The sequence below is a fragment of the Poromitra crassiceps genome, assembly GCF_964638095.1.
Source record: "Poromitra crassiceps genome assembly, chromosome: 2".
Lineage (NCBI taxonomy): Eukaryota > Metazoa > Chordata > Actinopteri > Beryciformes > Melamphaidae > Poromitra > Poromitra crassiceps.
In genome coordinates this window covers 83,196,043-83,211,333 of record NC_139624.1, presented here as the reverse complement: position 1 = coordinate 83,211,333, position 15,291 = coordinate 83,196,043, and the positions used below count along the sequence as shown (strand labels likewise).

The window sequence follows — 15,291 nt, the reverse complement described above, 5'->3', positions numbered from 1 at the left end:
CTTATCTTCCTACGGCTGTGTTTTGGCACCAGACTTTTATTTGAGTGTTCAAGCAGCAATCCACTAAGTGAGTGGGCCCACTAAGTGAGTCCACTAAGTTAAATCAATTCATAATCAAATCAAATGGCATGGATCCCCAAACAGAACCCATTAATATGTGGCATCTTGCTTTGCCCAGTGTCTGAGCATTTGAAGGAACTTAATACAGTAGCGATTGATCATATAAGATCCATTATAATATGACTAACACAGCTACCTGTACATAAGGAAAAAAGTGAATGGTCCATGTTTTGACCATCAACTTAAATGTGCAAGGGGTGTGCTTGTGAAAAAATATGCACTGATGTCTTTGTCAGTAACCCAATTTGAGTTTGAATAAGTGCTGCAGTTACTCATTAAAGCTAAGTCCACATCGCATTCCAGTAGCCCCTCCTTCAAGAGCACGTGTGCTCATGTGCGAGCGTCACGTGTACTTGTTTGAATTTGAGAGCTTACATGTACTGTGTATATTAATGCCAAATGTTTTGAATGATAGCATGTATTTTACTGTAGGATGTGAGTTTGTTTATGCAATGTGTGTTTGTGTGGGCGTATATCAAACTCATATGCTGGACAAGTCCTCGTGGCAGGAGGACGAGGCTCGGCGGGTCTTGGGGCTGCACTGTGTCAGCATGGAGATCTGGGTGGTGAAATTGTTGCCGTTGCTGCCCATAGACGGGTGCTGGTACTTGGTGTCGGAGGAGCCCATGTATCGCTGCAGGTGCCACCTCCGCCACTTCCGCTTGATCTCCCCCTGCACCTGCAATGGATGCATTAGATGTTAACTTTTCATATTATATATAAATAAATGCATTTCCTCAACCACTGACTGATATAACACAACGGTAATTTGACCTGTACCAAATTCATGAAAGCTTTGAGATTTGCTGTTCTACCTCTTTCCCGGGAACGAGTTTTATCTTTACAGAAGCAACAACAGTTTCTTTGGAATAACACGTACTTACACTGCAACAATGACACGCTGTCCACTGATTTCAGCTTGTTTCCGACCCATCAAACTTACTTTGTGATATTTCGGGCACTCTATTGCAATGTGAAAGCAAACCTAACCAGACCAAATGTATACAAAGTAACAAAAACATGAATCTTGGTTCGGACTTTCAGGTGTGAAAACGATCTTATTCAAATTATCTCACTGCACTGGCAGATAATCTTGCTGGTTTTGACTTAATTTCACTTGATACATGTCAATATGACAATAAGACAGTTACACTCTTACAAAGTAAAGAGTAAAGTTTGTTGAAACCGGTAAAATTATTATTAAGATGACGTCACGAAAATAAGCTTGATAAGTCTGGATACAAAATAAATAAGTCTGGATACAAGATTAAAAAAAAGTTTTTGCAGTCTAGCTTGACTATAGCCACCAAGTCTAAATAGACAAAGAAAAAGCGGCACCTGTAGTGTGTGCATGTGTGTGTGTGTGTGGGGGGGGGGGGGGTTGCCTCTCATCTGAGATTGCACGTCTTAACACTAAATAACCCATGCATGAATGGCAGCTACAAATCATTAAAATTCAGCTAGCATCAAGCCTCGCCTCGCCTCGCATTTCAGCCCACCTCTGTGATTTAATAATGTGGCACAGCACTGCAGGATTAACTAAGCTCTCCCACAGAGCCTCTGCAGAGCAGACATCACTGATTGGCTTCCCTGCCAGGAGGCTGTGTGCTTTTTACTGCCCTCTCCCCCTGCAGGCAGAGGAGCCTGAGACCAGCTCCAAGGGAGGAGACGGTAGCCGCGGCCAGCGCTGGTGACTCATCCTCACAGCTCCCACCGCCTTCCAACTTTCCTCTGTGTGTGTGTGTGTGTGTGTGTGTGTGTGTGTGTGTGTGTGTGTGAGTGTGAGTGTGTGTGTGCGTGCGCGTGTGCTGCCGGTGTTTATGCAGGTATGTAAATGTTGTGCGAGGGGAGCCACGGACAAGCTGCAAACAAGCCACATTTTCTGAGAATGGCCAGAGCGCCGTGCTTTCTTTGAACTGTGTTCATACCAACAGTGTTTACATGAGGGCGAGGTGGCACCTACCTCTAAACAGTGTTTACATGAGGGCGAGATGGCACCTACCTCTCCACAGTGTTTACATGAGGGCGAGATGGCACCTACCTCTCCACAGTGTTTACATGAGGGCGAGATGGCACCTACCTCTAAACAGTGTTTACATGAGGGTGAGGTGGCACCTACCTCTCCACAGTGTTTACATGAGGGTGAGGTGGCACCTACCTCTTAACAGTGTTTACATGAGGGAGAGGTGGCACCTACAGTACCTCTAAACAGTGTTTACAAGAGGGTGAGGTGGCACCTACCTCTTAACAGTGTTTACATGAGGGCGAGATGGCACCTACCTCTAAACAGTGTTTACATGAGGGGTGGCACCTACCTCTCCACAGTGTTTACATGAGGGTGAGGTGGCACCTACCTCTTAACAGTGTTTACATGAGGGAGAGGTGGCACCTACCTCTAAACAGTGTTTACAAGAGGGTGAGGTGGCACCTACCTCTTAACAGTGTTTACATGAGGGAGAGGTGGCACCTACCTCTAAACAGTGTTTACATGAGGGCGAGGTGGCCACCTCTCCGTTGTACAAACAGTGTTTACATGAGGGGGAGGTGGCACCTACCTCTAAACAGTGTTTACATGAGGGCGAGGTGGGACCTACCTCTAAACAGTGGTTACATGAGGGTGAGGTGGCACCTACCTCTCCACAGTGTTTACATGAGGGTGAGGTGGCACCTACCTCTAAACAGTGTTTACATGATCGGGAGAGGGGCACCTACCTCTAAACAGTGTTTACATGAGGGCGAGGTGGCACCCACCTCTCCGTTGTACAAACAGTGTTTACATGAGGGCGAGGTGGCACCTACCTCTAAACAGTGATTACATGAGGGTGAGGTGGCACCTACCTCTCCATTGAGGAAGCAGTACAGGACTGCAACCACAAAGCCCTATAGGGAAGAAAATAAGAGACAAGAGTGTAATAACAGTTTGTGTTGTTGTCAAATGTCCAACTTGTTCAGACTTAAACCTGTTTGTCTTGTCTATTCAAATGAATGCTATGTTGTATGTATGAGCATCAAATGTGTGTGACATTTAGAGATTATAAACTGATTACACAAAGGCCAAACAAGTAAAACAAAAAGATAAAAAATGGATGCATGTAAGATGGCTAACTCTTTTGGAATGTTGAGAAAGGAGGATGAGAAGAATGATAAGAATGAATGCGATGAGAAGGTTTTCTTGGCCTCCAAGCTATTTGTGATGCAGCAGCTGTGCAGCCTGGCTCCTTCCGCCATCATTCTTCATGATGTGATGGACTGAAATAACGCCAGGCTTTAAGACGGTAACTCTGCCAGCAAGAGTGCCTGGAGAGCTGCCAACGTTTCTTCCTAAATAGAAACACTCTCAGGTCACTGCTGACAGTGGGCACTAAATTATGACTTCAGACCTTGAGTAAACCCCAATATAAGAATTAATCAAGAGAATTGGTTTCAATGTTAATTCACCTTGGTGTTCTGGATTTTTTTTTTATAAGTGTTTTCTATGTATGTAAAATAGATTGTTTGATTTTGCTCCATATTAGTTGATTGCCGAGTGCAAACCAATTTTACCTGAAATGACCCCAGAATCAAGTCAAAAACTAGCCGTAGCTCTGTCTTCACTTGCTCTGGGATGAATGCAAATACGATGAAATTGATTCCAAACAGCGGAATCAAAAGCAGCGTCGATTTCGCCAATCTCCTGGAATGAGAAAGCAAAAACAGTTTCAATTTCCCTATATATGGCAAGAAGGAAATGCAACTCCACAATAGGTTACTTCGAATTTATAGTTGAGCTTTGAGGGTCAGAGATGAACTTCAAAGGTTTTTCAAAAAATAACACTAAAGCATTATGGTAGGCTCTCAATCTTCAGAAAATGCCACAGAGTGCTGAATGATGGTATAAAATAAAGTCTGCCAAGGAAAAACAGTGCATCATATGTTATGGTGATGATTTCCTTATCTGTGACCCAAAGGGACTGCTCATCCTACTTGTTTGGGGCATAAAGTATTTTGGCGCCAGAGGAGGAGCAGAATTCAAAGCCCCAATTTGACTTACAGGACAGATATGTTGCTTACTCAACGTAAATAACCTGGACCAAATTATGGACATAAACTACGAAAATAGTGCAGCATTTTCACACGTTCCTCATGGGGGTCATTAAAGTTTCATCTTATCTTATGATATGAATAATAAGAATTTACAACATGATAAAGACATTACATCATACAGTACTCACGAGTACTGGTTGGACTCATTTCTCCCAATGTCTGGGCAGTTGATCTTCTGACGAAGTATTCGAATGATGCAGATGAATAGAATGAAGTTCATCTGTAGGAGGTTTAAAGAGGCTTTTTAAGATTTTGTGCTAGTGGTTTAGTGCAAGATTTATTGAAAAATATCTTGCGTTTTGAGTATGTATGCAATATGAAGTTCCAAAATGGAGAAAACCATGTTCTACATGACAGAAAGGTTTTGCATTATTAGTTTATTACTTTACTCCCATACTGTTTTGTATGCTTGACTCATGGAGGGGCTTTTTAGAAATGAGTTGTTGTCACCATGGGGAAATTCATCCAGCATTTGACTCATCCTCCTTCTTTGAACTAGGAGCAGTGGGCAGCCGCATTGCAGCGACCGGGGACCAACTCCAGTTCTTTAGTGCCTTGGTCAGGGGCACTGACAGGAGTATTAACCCTAACATACATGTCTTTGATGATGAGAGGAAATCGGAGCACCCGGAGGAAACCCACATGAACACGGGGAGAACATGCAAACTCCACACAGAAAGGACCTGGGACGATCAAGGCTAAATGTATGATGGAGAGGGTACATTACAGACTGAAAGAATCAGCATCATAGGTGGCAGGGGAAACGTGAAATAACACAACGAAAGCTGCTTTGTCAACAACTGCTGCCAATTAATGAACAAGGAACAAGCTAAACCCTACATAATGAAGGAGAGTATTATCTCTCGTGTTTTGTGCACACCATAATGTTTATATAATATCTGATGCTAGTGCCGAGACTGAATGTCTGTCAAGCTGTTAAAAAATGCCAGGATGAAAGCAATTACAATTTCCCTGAACAGACTCTACCTTCTGCCATGCTTGTTGAACACATCCTTACACTCTTTACTCTGTTTTCACGCCTCTGTAAATGTCTTCGTTCCTGCCTCACACACCCACAAATTAGCTTTCTTTCACTTTCATTCTCAAACTTCACACATACCACATAATAACACAAATCACTGTTATTTGCTCACTTGCCCTGTACATACGGGGTTGAAGCTGTGTGTCAGCTGCTATCTGCTGTTTGATCCATGTCCTGGAGAGAAAGACTCCTTTCTAACACAGAGGGAATATCTACGCTTCAGCTGACGAACTTTGCCAGACCGGTGTCTCTCAGAAGAGGGACTGAGTGAACACATGTGTGGTTGCAGGCCGAATTTCAGCCAACGAAGACCGACCTCCATATTCCATATTCTCATATCTGATCAGCCCGTGACGTCAGTCAAGCATGACGTCAGTTATGATGTATGACGTCAGTTATGATGTATGACGTCAGTTATGACGTCAGCCCGCGCCAGTTTCATCCTAGTATATATAACAAAGATTCTCTATCCTAGCCTATACAGATGCCCCCGTCTCACCACGAGAGGGGTGCCATCTTACAATGGAGTCATACGCCAAAGTAGTTGCCATGCTATTTGTTGAATAAAGCCGTTAATCTTACCAACTGGTCTCTCGTGGTTGAAATGCAGGAAGCATTCTGGAGCACATGATCAATTTAAGCATTTAATAGGTGCAAACAAACAGACTAACGTTTCTATACCGCAGTCAGTGTCTTCCTCAGAATCAGCCGACTCTCAGGAAGACATAACACTGTTGTATTGAAACGTCAGTCTGTTTGTTTGCACCTATCATTTCTAACACATAGGGCAGGTCAAACATTTGTCCGTAACGCTTTAGAATACAGCCCGCAAATAACCATGTAATTACAGGGTAACAAGACTGTACTTATAGTGTAACTACAGGGTAACAAGACTGTACTTATAGTGTAACTACGGGCTACAAGAAGTGAAATTAGATAAGTACAGTCTTGTTACCCTGTAGTTACAGGCTACATTCACATATTGTACCCCGTAGTTACACTATAAGTACAGGGGTGGTACCCTGTACTTTGCCTGTAAGTACAGAATTGGTCCCATGCTTTAGAATACAGCCCGCACCTGTAGTTACACTCTAGTTAGTATGTAAGTGTGGGGGTATTGACACAGCTTCAGAATACAACCCGCAACCCCGTAGTTACCCTGTAAGTACAGGTGTGGTACCCCGTAGTTACCCTGTAAGTACAGGTGTGGTACCCCATAATTACCCTATAAGTACAGATCTTGTTACCCTGTAGTTACAGGCTAAGTTAACTTCTTGTAGCCTGTAGTTACACTATAAGTACAGTCTTGTTACCCTGTACTTACACTATAAGTACAGTCTTGTTACCCTGTAGTTACACTATAAGTACAGTGTTGTTACCCTGTACTTACACTATAAGTACAGTCTTGTTACCCTGTAGTTACATGGTTATTTGCGGGCTGTATTCTAAAGCGTTACCCATTTGTCTTTCTTTCTAGAGCAGGCCCATTGCATTCAGACATTGAACCACAATACAGAAACACACACATGCACTCACGCACTCACGCACGCACGGCCACACACACACACACACACACACACACACACACACACACACACACACACACACACACACACACACGATGCAAAGCCATCTCTGAACAATAAACTACTGCTGTTGCTGGAAGGATGTCCCTGTATCCTTCTGTATGGCAATAATCTGCTCAGATTAAATGGAAGAAAAAGAGCAAAATAAAAGTGGTTTGATGGAAATATAAAGTGGATGATAACCTGCCAATCAAGGAAGGCAAATTGGTACAGAGTATCAACCATTCCTGTCAACTGGAAACACTCAAACGAGAAGTTGAAGGTCATGCTGACCTACTATTGGTTATACTTGCGTCAGTGGAGGTTTTTCCAGTGAGGCATAGGAGGATGGTCCTCCTCTATTTTCTAGAAGAGATTGGGGATTTGATATAATAATATTTTTTTAAATAAAATATCAATCAAATGTGTTTTTTCTGATGTGCAGACGTTAATTTTTTCATTCATTATATTCTTAAAATGCTTCAACAACAGTGACACCTGTAGGGCACTGATGGAAAGGAGAGCTCCATGCAGACAGGAGTCTGGCCCGGCCCGCAGGGGGAAGGTACAAAAACATTACCCCTGAGGGCGTTTATTATTATAATTTATCTAATGCAAAAATATGATTGGTTGAAAAACACTTGCAATTCACAGAGAACAGTGAAATGATGTGTTTTTCAGATAATCATATTTAGCTGGAGCATAACCCGCCCTTACCAATCAATACCAATCAATTCATTTATTCAACAAAATTGGTTGTTGATTGGATAGATTGCTAAGATTGACATTGTATTGTCCAATGCTGAATACGTCTGAAAATCTTGTGGAATCCAGCTCCATTGTCAGTAGGAAATGATGACCTCCACTTTGCTGTGACCACCTGACAGGCTAATAGATAGATTTACAGACAGTAGCACCTATACTTTCCCCTTTCTCTTTTCCTATGTTAGGGTCGTTGCATCGTATTGCGCGAGCGGCCCAACACGACTTTCTACAACGAGTTTAGAGAGGGCAGCGTGGTACACAGAGGCTCACGGAGGCTCTCAACAAAGCAAACACTGGGATACTGCAACCTCATCGGCTGCACGCGCACCAGCTACAGACGGCATGGATATGCAAGTAAGTCAATTAAGTTCGAGTTATCCGGGTCTTCTACTAAATTCGGCGTCCACCAAGCAGCGTTACTTTTTCGTGTTATATTGTTTTATGCTGAATAGCCCGCCATTTCCTAATAAAAATGGCGATCTTAAACTCCCACATTTTTTTACTGAATTTGGCAGCACGCAACTCGCCCCCTCCATGCAATGGAATGAAACGAAACTTGTAGCCTATTTTGGAAGTAGTGAAGTGTTTTTGATTGATTTGTTCATCCATCAAACCTTTTACTGACAGACTAACTGTAGCCTAAATATCTTACTTTATTTTGAGGTGCATTACATTGCTCAGCCAGAAATTATTCCCACTTCAACTGTCTTTCTTAACGTTAAAATGCACCAGATGACATCCATCTTATTTGTCCTCAATCTGCATTGAAAATGTGTGAAAATTCACCTTCTCGCAACAGTTGTAGCCTAAGCTAGTGATTTTCAAAGTAGTCTCCCATGCAAAAAGGGGGGGTTAATCTATTTTCACTATAATGCCATCCATAAGTAACACAATCACAGTATGACTATTTTGGTCATGGGTTTCATATAATGTCTGTGATAAAACATCTAAAAGCAAAACTTTTATCAGATGGGGGACCCTGGAACAAAATCTTATCTATATGGGGGTACGTGGTGTAATTTGTGTCAGTTTGCTTTTATAAGCATGTACTGTAAGCACCCTTATATGGGTGGTAGCACCATATTATAATTGTCAATATTATATGTATGCTTTGTGTGCTGCCCTTGGTATATGTGCTGTATATAACTTGACAGTCAGATAAACGCCTCCCTGACATCAAGACTCTGAAGACAGTTGGTAGCATATGTCCACAGGTTTATTGACATCGCCAGGAAAGGGTGAAACTAAAACACACAAAAAGCATAATCACAATATGCTTGCTTTTTATACAATGTAAATATACACAATGTACTGTAAATATACTCAAATGAATTAAATTGCCTTGTTTTTACTGCTATACATTTTTTACGTATTTATTGCATATTTAACGATAATGTTCCAGTCCCATCATATTTTTTAACATCATATTTTAACATGTCATCAACTATTTATTCATATTTATTCTCTCCTATGAATTTCAATGACTCAAGTGTACAGCAGTCATTAGCATTAGCATTAGCATAGTAACTCGATGGACTTCTTGCACCAACGTTCACCAAACTTAACATTGTTACAAAAATAATGACCTGCAATTGTAAATAATAATAAAACAAAGTCATACATACCAATGATGCTATCAAAAGGCAAAGATGTATGCAGATGTCACTGGAAGTTCACTGAACCAAACAAAAGCAGCAGCTTTCTGTGCCATGCGCCTTACTTCCTGATTACTGGTCACATGACATGACAGGATTCTAGCTTCCTGTGACTCTTAAAGGGACCACGACATAATACAGCAAACATGAAACTAAACAAGGCTTGTAGCTTATATTAACTTAATTGTAACAAAACACTTTGCTTTGTTTTCCTGCTGTGTCTGAGCTCGTTTGTTTTGTTTTGTTTGTATGTTGTTAAAACTGCAAATAAAATATATATAAAAAAAGAAAAGTGGAGTAATTCTAATGCTAATTTAAAATTAGATATTCCTCTAAATCTGTCTTCAAACTGCAAAAGAGAAAAAAAGAAATGCCCTCCCTTGTTTCCAAGCTCACCAGCCGCCACTGACTTGCATACATAGGCCCCTATTCTCCCACAGGCCTTCGGCGCTAAAATGGGCCTTCGGCGCTAAAAAACGTGCCTTGCGCCTGTCTCGGGAAGATATCAACATGGCTTTAGGCTGGTAAATGCGCTTTACGCTGAATGGGCATGGCGCACTCCCTGAATGGGCGAGAATGGGCGTGTCGGCCTTAAATGCCGGCCTAATGATATCTTCGCACCTGGCGTAAATTTAGCGCTTTGCGCTTTTGAAAACCAGGCCTATTCAGTGCGCCAGTTGAGCGGGGCGCTCCTCTGCCTCTCCCCTGTCACCCTCTGTCTCTCTCTGAAACCAGGCCTATTCAGTGCGCCAGTTGCGAGGAGCGCTCTTCTGCCTCTTCTCTATCACCCTTCTCTGTCTCTCTCTGACTCCCTCGCTCAGACAGACACAACACACGTCCCATAGGAAAAAGAAGTTGTAAGTTCACTGCCTGTGTAATGTCCCAGCATGCATTGTGCTACTCCATTTCGCTACTAAATAGCAACCAAATGAGCCGAAATAGATATAAAGGTAGATCTAAATAATGTGTAATGGTAACACAACCTGCAATTGTAGAACATTTCAATATTGGACCAAATAAAACATCGAAATGAAAACACCACCCTATGTGGAACTTATATGTCATCCTGGGCCTATATATATCCCTTGTCGATTTAACGTGATTTAGATAAGTGACAGCGTAACGCCTTCTACTGTCATGTGCTATACTGTGATGTCCGCTCCAATAAATTGGCTCTACTTCACATTTTAGTTCTACAATAAAAACACATTTATGCAATGACTTTACATAATGTAGGCTATATTTATGTGCATCATCCTACCTGCAGCAGGGGAGAGAAAACGATATCTTTCTGGACAAACTTTCATCAATCTAATTAATCTCATCATATAGGGATAGGCTATATTTTTCTAGCTGATTAGAACATTCTTTTCACTTTGATCTTGCTATAGTGTAGCGTATTTACATGCTTGCAGTATTTAAACTGCAGTTAGATTGGTTTAAGAAGCATAATAATATGGAATAATAGCCTATATATGGAGACAGACAGACGGGATGAAGGGAGGGGGGGGCCAGAGCGCTTGGCTTTGTCTGGTTTTACTGGACCACTGGAATTGGAGCTTAAAAGGCAAGCATGTGATTCGTTTATTGCACCTTATCCAATGAGCAGACGGTGCATAATTCTATGCTTAAAAGGCGTGGTTGTAATGCTTTAGGCTGCGTGTAGCGCCAACACCAAGATATCAAGTGCGCTGGTCCACGCCCACTGATCAGCGCTGCGCCAGGCGCTCGGCGTAGTTTCTACGCCGATGCAAAGATAGGGGCCAGCGTGACATACAAAAAGCTTCACATAAATTACATTGGCAGAGAAGCTACACTGCTGGTGGAGTGACGATAACTGACAAAGAAAGGGGTGGTAGATGTTTCCTCTTTCAATGGCAATTGCCATAGGAAAAGATGATCAGACTACTGTACATCAAGAAATTATAATATGGTTTTAGTTAGGCGGACACAGACTTAGGAGTGCCAACGGCTTAGTGTGTAATGTTGACGAAATATGAATAATGAAAAGGCCTGGGAACCTACCAGGATCGATGCCAGTATGGGAGTTTTGATGATCCACCAGAACATATCAGTATTCTCAATGATATCCCAGCACCTGGTGAGGCATAAATCAGCATTGATGTAAGTTGCAAAGCAGTGCAGTCCAACAATAGCACCTGTCACCTGGCGCCTGTTTTATGCTGAACTCTAGCATTTTTCATGTTTTGCTTACCCCACATCATTATAGTAGGCTTTAGCTATACTCCAAGCTGTCATGTTTTTCTTACCCTACATCATTATAGTAGAATTTAGCTATACTCCAAGCTGTCATGTTTTTCTTACCCTACATCATTATAGTAGGCTTTAGCTGTGCTCCAAGTTGTAATGTTTTTCTTACCCTACATCATTATAGTAGGCTTTAGCTATGCTCCAAGCTGTCATGTTTTTCTTACCCTACATCATTATAGTAGGCTTTAGCTATGCTCCAAGCTGTCATGTTTTTCTTACCCTACATCATTATAGTAGACTTTAGCTATGCTCCAAGTTGTAATGTTTTTCTTACCCTACATCATTATAGTAGGCTTTAGCTATGCTCCAAGCTGTAATGTTTTTCTTACCCTACATCATTATAGTAGACTTTAGCTATGCTCCAAGTTGTAATGTTTTTCTTACCCTACATCATTATAGTAGGCTTTAGCTATACTCCAAGCTGTCATGTTTTTCTTACCCTACATCATTATAGTAGGCTTTAGCTGTGCTCCAAGCTGTCATGTTTTTCTTACCCTACATCCAGTGGTGTAATGTAATACTTAAGTACTGTACTTAAGTATTTTTTCTGAGTATCTGTACTTTACTTGAGTATTTATATTTCTGTCAACTTTCACTTTTACTCCACTACATTTCCCAAATAAAATGGATACTTTTACTGCACTACATTTCCCCCAAGCATCTTAGTTACAAAGTAAAATCAGAAGAAATTGCGTAGCCTGCAAGCAATCAGGTTTGGCAAACCAGTGCTCCTAGTTTTCAAGTTACGTTAATCACGATCCACACGCCATTCCATTTGGTGGCTGTAATGCAACAAAACGTTGTTTGCCAGCGGCTATAAAAGTCAAGAAGAAGAAATAGACTTCCACTCAAGCCCAGGCATGTCTTTTGCTTGATTTTCTTTGCAGCATTTACTTGTACTTTTTACTTTCAATACTTAAGTACATTTAATATCAGAAAATTACTTTTGATACTTAAGTACAGAAAATATCAAGTACTTTAAGACTTTTACTCAAGTAATATTCTAATGAGTGACTTTGACTTTTATACCAAAGTCTTTTTCTGGGAAGATATCTTTACTTTTACTGAAGTCTGGTTTTCGAGTACTTTATACACCACTGCCTACATCATTATCGTAGGCTTTAGCTATGCTCCAAGCTGTAATGTTTTTCTTACCCTACATCATTATAGTAGGCTTTAGCTATGCTCCAAGCTGTAATGTTTTTCTTACCCTACATCATTATAGTAGGCTTTAGCTATGCTCCAAGCTGTCATGTTTTTCTTACCCTACATCATTATAGTAGGCTTTAGCTATGCTCCAAGCTGTCATGTTTTTCTTACCCTACATCATTATAGTAGACTTTAGCTATACTCCAAGCTGTAATGTTTTTCTTACCCTACATCATTATAGTAGGCTTTAGCTATGCTCCAAGCTGTAATGTTTTTCTTACCCTACATCATTATAGTAGGCTTTAGCTATGCTCCAAGCTGTAATGTTTTTCTTACCCTACATCATTATAGTAGGCTTTAGCTATACTCCAAGCTGTAATGTTTTTCTTACCCTACATCATTATAGTAGGCTTTAGCTATGCTCCAAGCTGTCATGTTTGTCTTACCCTACATCATTATAGTAGGCTTTAGCTATGCTCCAAGTTGTAATGTTTTTCTTACCCTACATCGTTATAGTAGGCTTTAGCTATGCTCCAAGCTGTAATGTTTTTCTTACCCTACATCATTATAGTAGGCTTTAGCTATGCTCCAAGCTGTAATGTTTTTCTTACCCTACATCATTATAGTAGGCTTTAGCTATACTCCAAGCTGTAATGTTTTTCTTACCCTACATCATTATAGTAGGCTTTAGCTATGCTCCAAGTTGTAATGTTTTTCTTACCCTACATCATTATAGTAGGCTTTAGCTATGCTCCAAGTTGTAATGTTTTTCTTAACCTACATCATTATAGTAGGCTTGAGCTATGCTCCAAGTTGTAATGTTTTTCTTACCCTACATCATTATAGTAGGCTTTAGCTATGCTCCAAGCTGTCATGTTTTTCTTACCCTACATCATTATAGTAGACTTTAGCTATGCTCCAAGCTGTAATGTTTTGCTTACCCCACATCATTATAGTAGGCTTTAGCTGTGCTCCAAGCTGTAATGTTTTTCTTACCCTACATCATTATAGTAGGCTTTATATGCTCCAAGCTGTAATGTTTTTCTTACCCTACATCATTATAGTAGGCTTTAGCTATGCTCCAAGCTGTCATGTTTTTCTTACCCCACATCATTATAGTAGGCTTTAGCTATGCTCCAAGCTGTCATGTTTTTCTTACCCTACATCATTATAGTAGGCTTTAACTATGCTCCAAGTTGTAATGTTTTTCTTACCCCACATCATTATAGTAGGCTTTAGCTATGCTCCAAGCTGTCATGTTTTTCTTACCCTACATCATTATAGTAGGCTTTAACTATGCTCCAAGTTGTAATGTTTTTCTTACCCCACATCATTATAGTAGGCTTTAGCTATGCTCCAAGCTGTCATGTTTTTCTTACCCTACATCATTATAGTAGGCTTTAGCTGTGCTCCAAGCTGTAATGTTTTTCTTACCCTACATCATTATAGTAGGCTTTAACTATGCTCCAAGTTGTAATGTTTTGCTTACCCCACATCATTATAGTAGGCTTTAGCTATGCTCCAAGCTGTCATGTTTTTCTTACCCTACATCATTATAGTAGGCTTTAGCTGTGCTCCAAGCTGTAATGTTTTTCTTACCCTACATCATTATAGTAGGCTTTAACTATGCTCCAAGTTGTAATGTTTTGCTTACCCCACATCATTATAGTAGGCTTTAGCTATGCTCCAAGCTGTCATGTTTTTCTTACCCTACATCATTATAGTAGGCTTTAACTATGCTCCAAGCTGTCATGTTTTTCTTACCCTACATCATTATAGTAGGCTTTAGCTATGCTCCAAGCTGTAATGTTTTGCTTACCCCACATCATTATAGTAGGCTTTAGTTGTGCTCCAAGCTGTAATGAAAATCGTCGGACCTCCTGAGGACAAACAACATAAAAGTGCACAACAAAGTTAACACTATATATCCCCGTCAACCAGCAACACAACCTGTTCTTCCTCCACATACTCACCCCAACCGATCAGAATGTAGGCCCAGAAGTATTTCCTCTCGGAGAAGAAAGAGACAGCCAGAAGCGCGTGAAGATAGAGGCCCTCCACCAGCAGCCAGAAGAAGCTGGCCATTATACAGTACTGGAAAAATACAATCACTGCCTTGCAGCCAATCTGGCAATGGACACAGAAGACACACACACACACACACACACACACACACACACACACACACACACACACACACACACACACACACACACACACACACACACACACACACACACACACACACACACACACACACTTATAACTATAAGGGCACTCTGACACCAAGGCGTCCAGTCTTCTATGATATGCAAATGTGCGGGTTCTTCCTTGGCCCATGCTACAACCTGAACCTTCCACAAAGTTTAATGAAAATTGGACCAGCAGTTTTTTTCCATAATCCTGCTAGCGAAAAGACAAACAAACAAATGGCATAAACTCCTTGACAGAGGTAGTGATGTTCTGAGCTAGACAAGTGGATACATATTGGACAGGGACAAGCAGAAGCATTAGCCATGTTCGGAATGATTCACTTATTCACTCATTCACTCATTCACTCACTCACTCACTCACTCACTCACTCACTCACTCACTCACTCACTCACTCACTCACTCACTATTTCCATGTAGTGTTTATCAT

The 15,291-nt window shown here is 41.1% G+C and overlaps 1 protein-coding gene across 1 annotated transcript in view; it reads right to left on the bottom strand.

The window, feature by feature from the left end:
* Nucleotides 1-601: 601 nt before the first annotated feature.
* Nucleotides 602-15,291, bottom strand: part of vipr1b (vasoactive intestinal peptide receptor 1b) — a gene marked incomplete at both ends in the record, with an annotated part of 98,565 nt that continues 83,875 nt past the window's right edge. The window contains 7 exons of the mRNA XM_083651579.1: nucleotides 602-799; nucleotides 2,959-3,000; nucleotides 3,664-3,793; nucleotides 4,332-4,423; nucleotides 11,256-11,328; nucleotides 14,470-14,530; nucleotides 14,624-14,777. Coding sequence (XP_083507705.1) covers nucleotides 602-799; nucleotides 2,959-3,000; nucleotides 3,664-3,793; nucleotides 4,332-4,423; nucleotides 11,256-11,328; nucleotides 14,470-14,530; nucleotides 14,624-14,777 — 750 coding nt within the window. The remainder of the gene's footprint in view (nucleotides 800-2,958; nucleotides 3,001-3,663; nucleotides 3,794-4,331; nucleotides 4,424-11,255; nucleotides 11,329-14,469; nucleotides 14,531-14,623; nucleotides 14,778-15,291) is intronic.